This window comes from Geotrypetes seraphini, chromosome 2 (genome assembly GCF_902459505.1).
Source record: "Geotrypetes seraphini chromosome 2, aGeoSer1.1, whole genome shotgun sequence".
NCBI classification, from domain to species: Eukaryota; Metazoa; Chordata; class Amphibia; order Gymnophiona; family Dermophiidae; genus Geotrypetes; species Geotrypetes seraphini.
This window is the reverse complement of record NC_047085.1, coordinates 103950638-103964765: the sequence shown is the minus strand read 5'-3', so window position 1 is coordinate 103964765 and position 14128 is coordinate 103950638. Positions and strand designations below refer to the sequence as shown.

The 14128-nt window shown below is 43.5% G+C and overlaps 1 protein-coding gene across 9 annotated transcripts in view; it reads left to right on the top strand.

The window, feature by feature from the left end:
• Positions 1-14128, top strand: part of CSPP1 (centrosome and spindle pole associated protein 1) — a 328816-nt gene that overhangs the window by 219147 nt on the left and 95541 nt on the right. For all 9 annotated transcript variants that reach the window (XM_033933355.1, XM_033933359.1, XM_033933354.1 and 6 more), the window contains 2 exons: positions 3571-3683; positions 12046-12195. In XM_033933355.1, the coding sequence (XP_033789246.1) occupies positions 3571-3683; positions 12046-12195 (263 nt within the window). The remainder of the gene's footprint in view (positions 1-3570; positions 3684-12045; positions 12196-14128) is intronic.

The window sequence follows — 14128 nt, the reverse complement described above, 5'->3', positions numbered from 1 at the left end:
ATATGGTACAAAGTGACCCCACTCCTTCAACGTGAACATTGGCTCTCTATGTTTTATCAGATCAGCTTAAAAATTCTTGTTCTGACCTTTAAGATCGCTCAGTCAGATCTACTTGACTTTAACTTTTAATTCTTTACTTACCACCTTTTCTACCTTCTACTCAACAGAACCTTCTTGTTGTCCCTTCCCTTCTTCACATTTGTTCTCCTTGTACTTCATGCTTTTCAGTTGTCGTGTCTAGAGCTTTGTCTTTTGAAGTTTAAAGCTGAGTTTAAGACCAGTTTGTTTACAAAGGTTTTCCATTCTGCAGCCTAATCCACAGTCTCCATAACCATTTCCTTTCCCATCTTTTAATTGATCTAGATCTTTACCCCATAATGCTGCTTGATGTGAGAGAAGGTGTTCATGGTGTTTTTTTCTGTTTACAACCTCTGACTGGGGGGGGGAGAAACGAAGTTCAAATGTGAGCTTCTCTTGTGTTTATTGGCTGAGAAGGAGAAAAGGTCAGTTATGTATTTAGGGGCTAGTCCTTATAGTACTTTAAAGCAGGCGAATTAGCATGCGTAAAGTTCAAATTCACCTGCTTCTGCTTTAAAGTACTATACGGACTAGCCCCTAAATACATAACTGACCTTTTCTCCTTCTCAGCCAACAAACACAAGAGAAGCTCACATTCGAACTTCGTTTCCCCCCCAGTCAGAGGTTGTAAACAGAAAAAACACCATGAACACCTTCTCTCACATCAAGCAGCATTATGGGGTAAAGATTTAGATCAATTGATTTTGCCCACTACTTATGAGGAATTCAGGAAGTGCCTAAAAACATACCTGTTCCTGAAGTATCTAGACAACTGACCCATATTTCTTTCTCCTCAACAACGGTTTTCTTGACCTATTAATCTCTTTCTTACACCTCTCCTAAGTTCAATCAATTTGTACCTTCTTTTAATCTTTTGTAAACCGCATAGAACTTCATGGTACTTCGGTATATAAACTGCTATTATTATTATTATTATTATTATGGTCATTGACAGCCGAGCATCACTATAGTCTTTTCTTTTTCATGTCTCCCTTTCTTGTGTTTCTTAGAGTAACTCTATTTCATGTTTATATTCTATTACTTTGACAACCTAAAGAGAGGGTTTCACTATAACCCTCCCCATGAAATCTTCTATATCTAAACTGCTCAATAAGCTTCCTTCAGGCCCTCAGAGGTGCCACCAGATGCTCAATAATATCTCATAGCAACTGGCTTTACGCCCCCTATCGTCATCGGGTCATTAATTTTTAGAGATTTTTTGTGCAATGCTATAGTTTGCTCGTGTGTTCATTCAATAAATAGTTAGTAAAATTTGTTACACTTATCTTAGGTGGTTCAGCCAAGAGGGACAGAGTACTGCCAACATGTTTCACCCTATCCGGGTTTCCTCAGGGCACAATCCCTACAATAAAGCATAACTTAAATTAGATACTTCTAAAACCCATTACATCAACCACAAACAACTAATAGTGCAGCTTACCTCAAAACTGTGTAACTCTATATGACGTGGCCACCCGAATAATTGATCCAAGATGGCCGCGGCGTGTACTGGAGCTCATTAAATATTCTACAACTCAGCTGGGGCTGACGTCTTCCTATCAGCACGGCAAAACCGAAAACCCGAACCGGGCAGAGTTAAACACAGGTAAACACTCCTTACTATCAATCCTTTTGAAGCACTGTAGGTCAGGAGACCCAGTGAAACCTCACCAGAGGGATTTCCACTCAAGCTCCAAATTAAGCCCTTTCAGTATAACAGAATCCAACAAGTAGATCCATCTTTGTTCAAGAAAATTGAGTTTGGCTTCCAAGTTTCCCTCCGCCTGCTGGCTGTCAATCGCATCTATAATACGCCATCTAATTTGGTCTATGGTATGTTTCTTATCCTGCCAGTGAGGGACTAGAGGGGCTGTTAGCGTCCCAGTTGTTATCTGGGACTTGTGTTCATTCAGTCTTAGGTGAACCGGCCGTCTAGTCCGTCCTACATAAACTAGGGGGGCACGGACAGACGATTACATAGACCACCCAATTAGATTTGCATGTGGTATGGACTCTGGCCCGGATGGTACGTCTAGTGTGTGGATCCTGCCAATCACTCCCTGCCAGGGTTTTGTCACACCACTGGCAGTGGGAATACGGGGAATGGACCGCCTGATCAATGGTGGGATACCTTTTACGATTAAGCAGTTGCCCTATGGTGGTGCCCTTAGTATAAGCTATAAGAGGAAATTCCTCCAAACCCCTAAGAGCTCTAAGTATGGGCCAGTGGGCTCTGATGGATCCCACTACACTCCTAACCACATCAGAAAAAGGGAGCACACATACCATACGAGTGGTACCCATATCCTGGTCCCTGTTATTAGAGGTGTCCTGTAACAACAATTCCCGGTTGGCATAACGGGCCCTTACATGCGCCCTATGAATGGCCTTATCTGGGTACCCCCGGGCCCGAAACCTCTGAGTGATCTCCATGGCCACCCCCTGGAAACAGGATAAGTCTGAACACAGCCTCCTGGCCCTAAGAAACTGGCTGACCGGAAGATTGTACTTGAGCCTATAAGGGTGAAACTAGAAAAATGGAGTAAGGTGTTCCTAGCTACTGCTTTCCTGTACAAAGTGCTGGAAAACATATTACCCTCCTTAAGAATGAGAATATCCAGAAATTCAATTTTTGTCAAACTATAAGATGCTGTGAACTGTATGTTCAAATCAATGGTATTGATCCAGTCTACAAATAGTTGAAGTTCAATATCTGTCCCTGTCCACAAAAGGAATACATCATCTAAAAAACGTTTCCATAAGATGACATGTTCCTGGAATATTACAGAAGGGTATATGGCCTGCACTTCAAGTTTACCTACATAGAGGGTAGCACAGAGGGAGCAAACGTTGCCCCCATGGCCACCCCCTGGGTTTGTTTAGTTATAAGCCTATATACTATATTCTATTACTTGGCATACTTTAACAATTATAAATTGTATTGTAAATTAGGACAGGGGTGCCCAATGTCGGTCCTCGAGGGCCGCAATCCAGTCGGGTTTTCAGGATTTCCCCAATGAATATGCATTGAAAGCAGTGCATGCACATAGATCTCATGCATATTCATTGGGGAAATCCTAAAAACCCGACTGGATTGCGGTCCTCGAGGACCGACATTGGACACCCCTGAATTAGGACATTGATTCCTCCCCCCCTTTTTTTTTTCTTTCTGTTCCCAAGTGTGTTTTATTGTGGAATAGTAAATCACTTGGCTAATTATATTTGTAGGTGATATTCATATTTCATATTTAATTTACTATAACATATCTAACAGTTCATAGAACTTCACCCAAAATACATGTATATTAGTAAAATGCTTATGTTACTTGTATAGTTCTATATATTTTGTTAATATAAACTTAATGAAGGGATTACCCTTCAACATTAAATACCAGTTTTGGCAACCTAAATTTTTGATTAGAATGCTGGCAAAGCTACCTTTAGCAAAGTAGAGCATTATGGTGCACTTCATATCTTTACATTTATTTATAGGGTTCCCATTTGCTAACAGCTCTACTTTTGCTCGGGGAAATGTATTTGGTGAGGCACCAACAGAACAGCAATTGCAGCAGCAAGAATTATACAAGGAATTTCTCCGCTTGCAGGTAATTGCTTTTATATGAAATATGTTTAATAAAGAGATTAGCAACAATGTACAATACAGAGTCAGAATTCTTTTCCAACTTTTACACCCCCACAATTATTAATTCCTTTCCACCCTCCCCCTCCCCATACTATGATACCAGGAATAACCAGGGGAATATAAACATAACATAACATGCTACCTTGTGGTTCAATACAGTTAACAAAAATTAAAATACAAGTATACACGGTATAAGCATAGTTAATCAAAATATTTCCCATAGATCAGCAGGCGTAACACTAAAAAGGAGGGAGAACAAGCTACAAATGTCAAGGCAAGAGACATTAATTCCCAAACCACCCCCTTCCAATTCAGTTATACAAAAATATATAGCAATGCTAAGAAGATTAACCCCCACAAACCAGAGATGAGAATAGATCAGGAAACTTCTTCTCTTCTCCTTTTCGTTTTCTTTTTTAGCACACTAAAGGGGGGAGGGAGTTAGAAATAATGTTACATATTATGTTATACTATGATATATAATATGTGTATATATATATATTTTTTTATATATATTTATTCATTTTCAAGATTACATTAAGTGTTAAAATATATTCAATCACATAAACAATAAATACATCACTTAGAAATAATCATTAACACATCTCACAAATTCTTATCCCCATCCCTATCCCAACCCACCCTCCCATATATTCCATTATCATATAAAACATGTAATAATAAAATCCCCCCTCCCTGCACCTTAAATTAACAAATAAATATATATAAGGGAACCAATTTTGAATTAATCTTTACAATACTTCGTTAATGGTTTCCACACATCCTGAAACTTTTTAAAATAACCCCGCTGTACTGCAATAAACCTTTCCATTTTATATATATGGCATAGAGAGTTCCACCAGAAGCTATAATTTAATCTCTTCCAATCCTTCCAATTAAATGTGATCTGCTGAATGGCAACTCCAGTCATTATAAGTAATAATTTATTGTTATTTGCAGAAATCTGACTTTTTGCTCTCATTTCCATATATGATGAAGGGTGGGTGGTAGGGGGAGTTATTGATTTTACTTGATGTTTATATGGCAGATATCAAAGTTCTATTCTGGAATAATTTGTTGTAATATATTCTTTTGTGCACTTGTTGTTTAATTTGAAAACGAATAAAGAATTAAAAAAAAAAAAAAAAAAAAGGAAACCCATATGAAATTGTACTGTTTCTAACCCATCATCAACATGTCCTAACGTACCATAGAGGCATCAGCTAAGAACATCAAACATCATGACCAACATGTCAGCCCATATGCCTGGATATAGCTCCCACCCCCGTCCCGACCTCATTTCCACCTATAACACCCTCCTCCCCCAAATTCCTCATCCTTACCAACCCACCCCTTTCCCCCATAAAAGACCAACAACAAAACCATCTCCAATTCAACAGTCTAAAGGTATAAGGTGTTCAAAACTGAACTTCAAGCCCTAGCTGGCAAGCTTTGAATATAGGGCTCCCAGGTTATCCAGAATAATTGCTGCTGCTTATATGTAGGAGATGTGGCTCTGGCCTCCAAAAGCATAAGAGCATAATATGAAGCTCTCCAATACCAGAAGTTTGGGGGAGCATCCCCCATCAAATATTGCAGTACTCATTACTGTCCCAGCATTAAGGCCACCAATGAAGAATAACATCTGAGGGGTAGGAGGCAATATGATTCTTGTAAGCGCTCCTATGTAAGAACAAATCGCCCTCCAAAAGGTCTGGATACAGGGGCATAACCAAAATGCATGACCTAAGGTGTTATCCCCTTGTTTACATTTAGGGCAGGTTCTAGTGTCTGTCAAGCCTAAATGGAATGTACTTGAGAAACATAGGCACGCAACACCATCTGGAAGGTACATTCTCGATAATATGCACTGGAAACATTGGACGTACCCAAACAGATAACCATCGCTATGGTTGCACTCTCCACAATCTTCCCCAAATCCCCTGCCCACTTTGCAGTGATCTGTGTATAATTCCTAGTGGTGTGCAGGGTCCGAACAGTCCCATGGTAATAAGACACTAAATACGCCCAAAACTCCCTCTGTCTGAACAGTGTACCCAATTTTGTTCCTACCCCCAAGGCCAAACCATCCTTTAGCAAAGATATAATATAGTGAGTCAGTTGGAAATGAGCATAAATGTCAGTAGATTGTACCCCTGGATAAGTCAACAGGGTATCAAACTGTACGATTCCAGTGTCATTATCCAGGAATGAGAATACATATTCCAACATGTAGTCCGCCCATCGAAGAATAGTACTATTATCAAGTCCCGGTGGGAAATCCTGGTTCCCCACAATATTTTCACTTGTGATTTCTTAGCAAGGGGAATGGAAGCAAGCTACGGCAAAGGTCTCGTACATATTTTCATTCCTTCCTAGCATTGTTTCTGTCTTCCTCCTATTTCAATCACTATTACCAAACCTTTTTCTTTGTGATTGCCACTCTGTCTTCTCTGGACCCCATTCCATCTTGAATCTTACTTCTAACCACAGCCCCCATTAAGATTGCTGTTACTGTGGAATATATATGGAATGAATGAATAAATTTTCAGTGCAAAAGAGATGCGAGTCTTGACAAGTGGGTTTCTTCCTTTCATCAGCAAGAGTCGCAGAAGGTATAATCTATATTTTTCAACTACACCTCCTTGTGTCACTGGGCAGTACCTCAGCACCTCAGTTTTTCCTTCTGCAAGCGAGTTGAGAAGGTCTCTTTTCGTGTGCTCTGCATCTGATTTATATTTTTGGACTTTTATCCAACTTTTGATTCTTCCTGTTGCTACAGAGTTTCCCAGGATTTCTGGGACAGCTTTGCCTGAGAGAAGATACGGTAGTCTTTGTATCAGAGGGCTATAGTTTGTGGTGGGCAACCCTTTCCCAGGGCACCTTCCTAGCCAGCCTGCATTAATTTTTAAGATAGCTTGGGGCATGTTCCTCTGTGAGCTTGGCTCGCCCCTGATTTTCCAGGCGCTTGATATTAGGGTGAGTGACTCTGTGTTGGTCCAGAGGACTTTAGTGGATGCTGGCTGCACCTCTCCACAAGATGCATAAGGAGGTAGTAAGGTCAAGGGCTTCAGGCTCTTAGAGCCTGTCTAAAAGGCAGCTGAAGAGAAAAGAAGCTGAAGAATCCTGTATGCTTATCTGAGGCAGAAATTTTCTCTGTAATCCAGCTGCAGTGTGTGCTGATGCAGGCAAAGCACCAAGTAGTTGTGTGAATACAGTTCTATTACTATATATAGGAGACTTTGTGGTGGTTCATGAACTGGATTTTGAGGGTCACTGGGGCTTCCTATAGGGTCTCCCTCTTCCAAAAACCCCTTTTTGAATTTTTGAAAGTTTTATATAGCTCTCAGGCTGTTTTCTCACACCAAAATGCTACCACTGCATCCATCCTGGATTTCCCAATTTTATTTTAATTGTCTCTATCTGCTTCAAAACAGCTCTTTTTGGATAATAAATTATTTCTATGGACTCTCTAGGCCTGTCTACTCCTGTACATGCCTGTTTTTTGCTGGATTGGGGCCAGTTGAGGATTGTCCATATACCATGGAGCACATGAGTGGGGTGCAGGGGTACTGAGCTTAGCCCCCTCTTGCCCTTACATAGGGTCTTAGATTTGGTGTTGGCAGCAAAACACAAGTTCAGAGATGCCTCTGAACTCATGAGGGCACTTGTCCCACAGCAGAGATCCTTAGTCGATCCAGGTCAGGGATTTGACTTTGTTTTTGTAAGTTTGAAGTTTGTGAATTATAAAACTTCTGCACAGTCTAGTGTTCTGCTGTTGGTGGTGCATGGGGCTTTACCTTCACAGAGTACAGTTCCCCAGTGGAAAACTTTGCCGTAGGAACCAGGGGTCCAGTCAGGATTGACTGGGGTCAGGGTCAAGTCCTTTACTCTCTCAAAGTGAATTCTCCAGTTTAGAGGACCTGGAGTTTCAGGTCAGTGATAACAGCCAAGAGTCTATGGCAGGCCTAGACCAGGGAGAGGACCCGACAGTTTGCAAACTTTTCAAACTAACAAATTTGGTAGAAGTCATTACAGTATCTTTGCGGGAATTAAATTTGGAATTCCTGCAGACTTCCATAGTTCAAATTTTATTTATGAGCAGTTCTAAGGCCCGGACCACATTTTTTCCTTCGCATCCAGAGATAACCATGATGCTAATGGAGCACTGCAAGGTACCAGAGGGCCCTCTGAGGGTTGCCAAGGTTATGCCAAAATTGTACCAACAGCTTTTTATCCCACCTAAGGTAGATTTGTTAGTAGCGCAAATAACTAAGTGTACTTCACTTCCTAGTGAAGGAGGAGTGATATTAAAGGATGCGCAGGGTGCACTTGGTCCTCAAAAGACAGTTTGCGGCTTTAGCTCTGAAAGCAGCGGCTGCGGCTTCCTTTATGGTGTGTGGCGGCCATAAGATGTGCTGGAATCCATCTGTGGAAGGCAGTGCATACCCCCAGGTGCTACTGTCCGGGGTGGATTGTGTAGCAGATGCCCTATATGATTTTTTAGGGTCATGAGCAAGGTGTCTGCTTAGTCTATCACCACCCAAGGAATGCTCTGGATCAGACAGTTGACGAGAGATTCTGCTTCTAAAGCTACTTTGAGCAGACACCCTTTTAAAGGACAAATGCTCTTTGGCAAGGGGTGGGACGATCTCATGGGCAGCATGGCAGATTGTTGTTCTAAGCAAATCATGGTTCCTTTCGTGGCTACAAGCAGTTTTGCCTTGCAGCAACAGGATTTTCTGCTCAGAGATCTACACAGAGGTTTGGGGGGCTCCAGACATCCTAAGACATCAACTCCCTGCTCAGCAGTTATTACCAAGAAGTCCCAATGATGCCAGGCCAGAGCCTGAACTTTCCCAAATAGGAAGAAGACTCTCGGAGTACAAGGAGGCTTGGGTGTGAATCTGTTCAGAGAAATGGGTGATGGATATCATTTGAGAGGGCTACAAACTCAAATTTTTCACCCTCTTTTGGGAATTTTTTGTGTATTCTCTGATGAGAAGACCGGAGAAAGCAGTCAAATTCAGAGCAACAGTAACAAGCGGTGGAGTTGGTACTGGATGCAGAATCGGGCTTGGACAAAATACTCGATATACTTTATCGTGTCCAAGAAAGACTCAGATGATGAGAGGCCCATCGTGGATCTGAAGTCTGTCCCTGCAGCACTAAAGGTGCCAGATTCCAAATGGAGACCATGTGCTCAGTCATAACTTCAGTGACATTGGAGGAATTCCTAGCCTCGTTGAATTTGATGGTGGCTAACTTGCATATTCCTATTTTCTTGCAGAACAGAAAATGTTTCAGATTAGCAATGGCGCCTTGCACCTTTACAAAGGAGATGGTGGTAGCTGCAGCACACCTGCGCAAAGCTGGGATTCAGGTTCATCCATACTTGGACAATTGGTTGATTGGAGCTCCATCCAAAGCCGAAGGTCACCAGGCAGTAGCACAAATTGTCCAGCTCCTACAGGACCTGGGATGGATTATCAATTTCCAGAAGAGTATCTGGACCCAGTCGAACCTCTGAACTACCTGGGGATTCCTTTCAACACAGCAGAAGGCCATGTGCTCTTCCAGAAGCGCACAAATGGAAGCTAAGATGCCAGATTTTGGTGATCCTGGCAATGTCAGCTTCTATGGTTTGGCACTACCTGCAGTTGCAGGGGTCCATGTTAGTGACTTGGTTGAAAGCTTACCTATGTCTTCTTCAGACTAGTGCACTGCTGTCCAGCTGATCTCTGCAAATGAATGTACTCCAGATGCAGTTGCCTTGGATGGTGGAAGCACGTTAGTCTGCACTGGTGGCTCCGGGCAGAGCTTACCTCTCTGCATTTCCTCTTGGGGGATACTGGTGACAGATGCCATTCTGTACTGCCAGAGAGGTCATTATGAGGGTTGCCCAGTTTAGGGATGCTGATTACCATCTGAGAAACTGGTCCATCAACAGATTGGAGCTAAGAACCATTCAGCTAGCGCTGCAGGTCTATGAAAGCTTATGGTTTTTTTGTACAATGCCACAGTTTGGTATATGTCAACAGACAAGAAACACCATGAGTGCTCCGTTAAACTGGAGACCCAATTGTTGTTCCAGTGGGTGGAAGCCCATCTAGAATCCATTTCGACGGTGCATGTAGCAGGAGTGAACAAAGTGCAAGCCAACTTTCTCAGTCACCAGATCCTGGATCCAAAATTGTATAGCACTAAGAAAGCTGACGATCGACCTGATGGTGTCAATGGTCAGCAAGAAAGTCTCTGTAAGAACATAAGAAGTGCCATCTCCGGAACAGACCCTAGGTCCATCAAGTCCGGCGATCCGCACACGCGGAGGCCCTGCCAGGTGTATCCTGGCATAGTTTTAGTCCCCATATCACTCTAAGCTTACCCATGTCACTCTATGCCACTTATAAGGAGATGTACATCTAACTTACCCTTAAATCCTAGAACAGTGGATTCCACAATTACCTCTTCTGGGAGAGTATTCCAGGTGTCCACCACTCGTTACGTGAAGCAGAACTTCTTGATATTTGTCCTGAACTTGTACCCCCTTAGCTTCAGTCCATGTCCTCTTGTCCTTGTCACATTGGACATTGTAAATAATGTTTTTCCTGCTCTGTTTTGTCGATTCCTTTCAGTATTTTGAAAGTCTCAATCATATCCCCTCGCAGTCTCCTTTTCTCAAGGAAGAACAACCCCAGTCTCTTAAGTCGTTCCTCGTAATCCAGGTTCTCCATACCTTTCACCAGCTTTGTTGCTCGTCTCTGCACCCTCTCCAGCAGTTTTATATCCTTCTTTAGGTATGGAGACCAATGCTGGATGCAATATTCCAAGTGTGGTCTGACCATTGCTCTATAAAGCGGCATTATAAGTTTCTCCGATCTACTCGTGATTCCCTTCTTTATCATGCCTAGCATTCTATTCATGTTCTTCGCTGCTGCCGCGCATTGCATCGACGGCTTCAGAGTCCTATCGATTAATACTCCCAGGTCCTTTTCCTGTTTGGTTTTTCCCAGAGTTGCACCTGACATACTATACTTGTGTTCCTTATTTTTTCTGCCTAAGTGTACTTCAGCTGGTGATTTGAGCTGGGAGGCACTGGCATGGACATCTTGGTCCAGCCTTGGCCAACAAGAGAGCTGTTGTATGTGTTTCCCCATGGCCAATTGTAGGCCGGAAACAAATAAACAAGGCAAGTGAGATGTCCAAATCAACCAGCAGTATTGTTTATTAGCATAAAAAGTCTAAAAACAAAAGTCCCAACAGAGATTCCAGTTTTGGCACTCTGGAAATGCCTTCTACAGGGGACAAACAAATAACTGTGACTCTCCTGGCTGTGTCAGCTTCTTTGCATCTCATGGGATGGGCATACCAATCTATTTTCTGTGGCAGAGAAAAGGCCGTGCTGGGGTTGACAGCATACAGCCTGTTTTCAGTGCTGCCTCTGCTGACTGGCTGTCACTGCTGCTTTGGGTAAGTAGGGGTGGGGAGGGTCCATAGCTCAGTACCGCTGCTGCATCAGGGCTGAGGGTAGGGGAGCTTCATGGCTCAGGATCACTGCCACATCTTCTGCTTTGGGGCTGGAAGATGGAGGGGTTCACTGCTCAGGACCGCTGCCGTTTCTGCTGCTGTAGCTGGACGGAGGGAGGGGGGTTCACTGTTCAGGGCCACTGCCCCTTCTGCTGCTTTTGGACTCGGGACCGCTACTGTGTCTTCTACTTTGGGGTGGGAATTTGTGGCTCAGGACTGCTGCCGCTGCTACTTGGAGGGACTTTTTCATTCTGGCGGGGTTTTTTTTGCTGGTTGGGTGAGAGTGCTGGTTGCTTGAATATTGGTTAATCAAGATTCTATTGTACATTTCTGACTATATTCATTTCCAAGTAACTCCTAACATTGTTTGCATTTTTACCTATCTCTTCACTGATGAATAATTTTGGTGGTCACACACATGGTTTTGGTTCTTTGGTTCATGTTGCCCTGAAGAACTTTCCAACAAAGGTATAGTCGCAGCTGTGCCTCTTTACTTTTGCCTCCAGCTCATCTAGTAGCTTAGCATGCCAGTTGTATAATTGGCTTGAAGAAAGTAACATCCCTGCCAAATAGTGACCTTCCCTCCTTAAAAAAATTGAAAGGTTGAGATCTAACCCTCAGTCAGACATCAAACCCACTTTTTAATGCAGTGTGTGACAGGATGTTGCCATGATTTGGTGGCATCTCTTACATCCACAATATGATACCAGATTAGAAGCTCTGTGCTGCACCAAGGCATATGGTAGTCTGCTCTGTTTACCTGTAAACACAAACCCAGCTTTAGATTTCTTCTGTAGATTGCAGAAAAAAGGCGCCGGGAAGAAGAGGAGCGTGAAAGGATTAAACGTGAGGAAGAGAGAGAAGAAAAACGGCTTGCAGAACAGAGGGCAAAATTGCAAAAAGAATATGAAGAGGAACAAGAAAAGAAAAGGCGGAATGAGGAGGAGGTAAGTGCAGCAGCATTCTTAATTGGCTTGTTTCAGTCTGTTCTTATTTTTTCATTCTGTCCCTGAACAGCAGTCACATGCACTAGTTCAGTCCTCGACAGTTCTTTCTCCTATTAAATCTAAGACTGCAATTTGCACAAATGTTGCATAGTCTCTCGAGACTATGACGGGAGCTTACGGCAGCCATTTCCTATGAGTTATCTACATGGGGCAGGAGCATAGGAAGATCGCTCCTGCCCCAAAAACCCGCTAGACCAGTGGTTCCCAACCCTGTCATGGAGGACCACCAGGCCAGTCAGGTTTTTGGGATAGCCCTGATAAAAATGCATGAGAGAGATTTACGAATAATGGAGGCGACAGACATGCAAATCTGCACCATGCATATTCATTAGAGCTATCCCAAAAACCCGATTGGCCTAGTCGTCCTCCAGGACAGGGTTGGGAACCACTGCGTTAGACCACCAGGTAAGGCTTAAGGGATTCAGGGGGAAAGAGGCAGGGAAGGACCAGAATACAGCTTTAATTTAAAAATTTTTTTTTTTTAAATCGTGAATAACCGAATCCGCGGATGCTGAAACTGCGGATTCTGAGGGAGAAGTGTAGCCTGAAAACCTGGGGAACTGGATTCCAATTCTCACTACAGTTCCTGGTGACACTAAGCAAATCACATAATACTCCATTGCCCCAGGTGTAAAATAAATACAGTATATACTCTAATATAAACCGACCCAAATATAAACCAAGGTAACCTTCCCCCCCCCAAAAGGAGGAAAAATATTGACTTGAATATAAACTGGGGGGAAGGGGGTTAATATTCAAGTACAGTGCTTTGTCCTGCCAGGATCTGTACTCTGTTTCCCCTCCCTCGCTGCTCTGTATCCAGTCCCCTCACTCCCTCCACTGCCCTACCAGTCTCTCCACCCAGCCCCTCTATCTCTATGCCAGGTTCTGTACCCTTTCCCCCTCTCGACCGATGCCTTGCAGGCATGTAGTGGGCAAATGCACAACGGACGAAGATTCAATGCCCGACAACATGATGCACGACCTACTCCTACTAGAGCGCTGGTCTAGGACCAGGCAACTCAGCTTCAATGCCAAAAAATGCAAAGTTATGCACCTAGGCAGCCAAAATCCATGCAAGACTTATACCCTTAATGGTGAGATCCTAACTAGAACGGTAGCAGAACGAGACTTGGGGGTGATCGTCAGTGAGGACATGAAGGCTGCCAGTCAGGTGGAGCAGGCTTCATCCAAGGCAAGACAGATCATAGGTTGCATACCCAGGGGTTTCGTCAGCCGTAAGCCGGAAGTCATTATGCCATTGTATGGATCCATGGTGAGGCCCCACCTGGAATACTGTGTGCAATTCTGGAGGCCGCATTATCGCAAGGATGTGCTGAGACTGAAGTCGGTTCAGAGAATGGCCACCTGGATGGTCTCGGGACTCAAGGATCTCCCGTACGAAGAACGGTTAGACAAATTACAGCTACACTCGCTCGAGGAGCGCAGAGAGAGGGGGGACATGATCGAGACGTTCAAGTATCTCACGGGCCGCATCGAGGCGGAGGAGGATATCTTCTTTTTCAAGGGACCCGCGGCAACAAGAGGGCATCTGTGGAAAATCAGGGGCGGAAAACTGCGAGGTGACACCAGGAAATTCTTTTTTACTGAAAGGGTGGTTGATCGCTGGAATAGTCTTCCACTGGAGGTGATTGAGGCCAGCAACGTGCCTGATTTTAAGGCCAAATGGGATCGACACATGGGATCTATTCACAAGGCAAAGGTAGGGGAGGGTCATTAGGTTGGGCAGACTGGATGGGCCGTGGCCCTTATCTGCCGTCTATTTCTATGTTTCTATGGATCCCTCTTGCCTCCTGTTCCAGATGATTCTAATTATTATTATTTCCTTCCCACCTCCCTTCGTCCCTTTAGT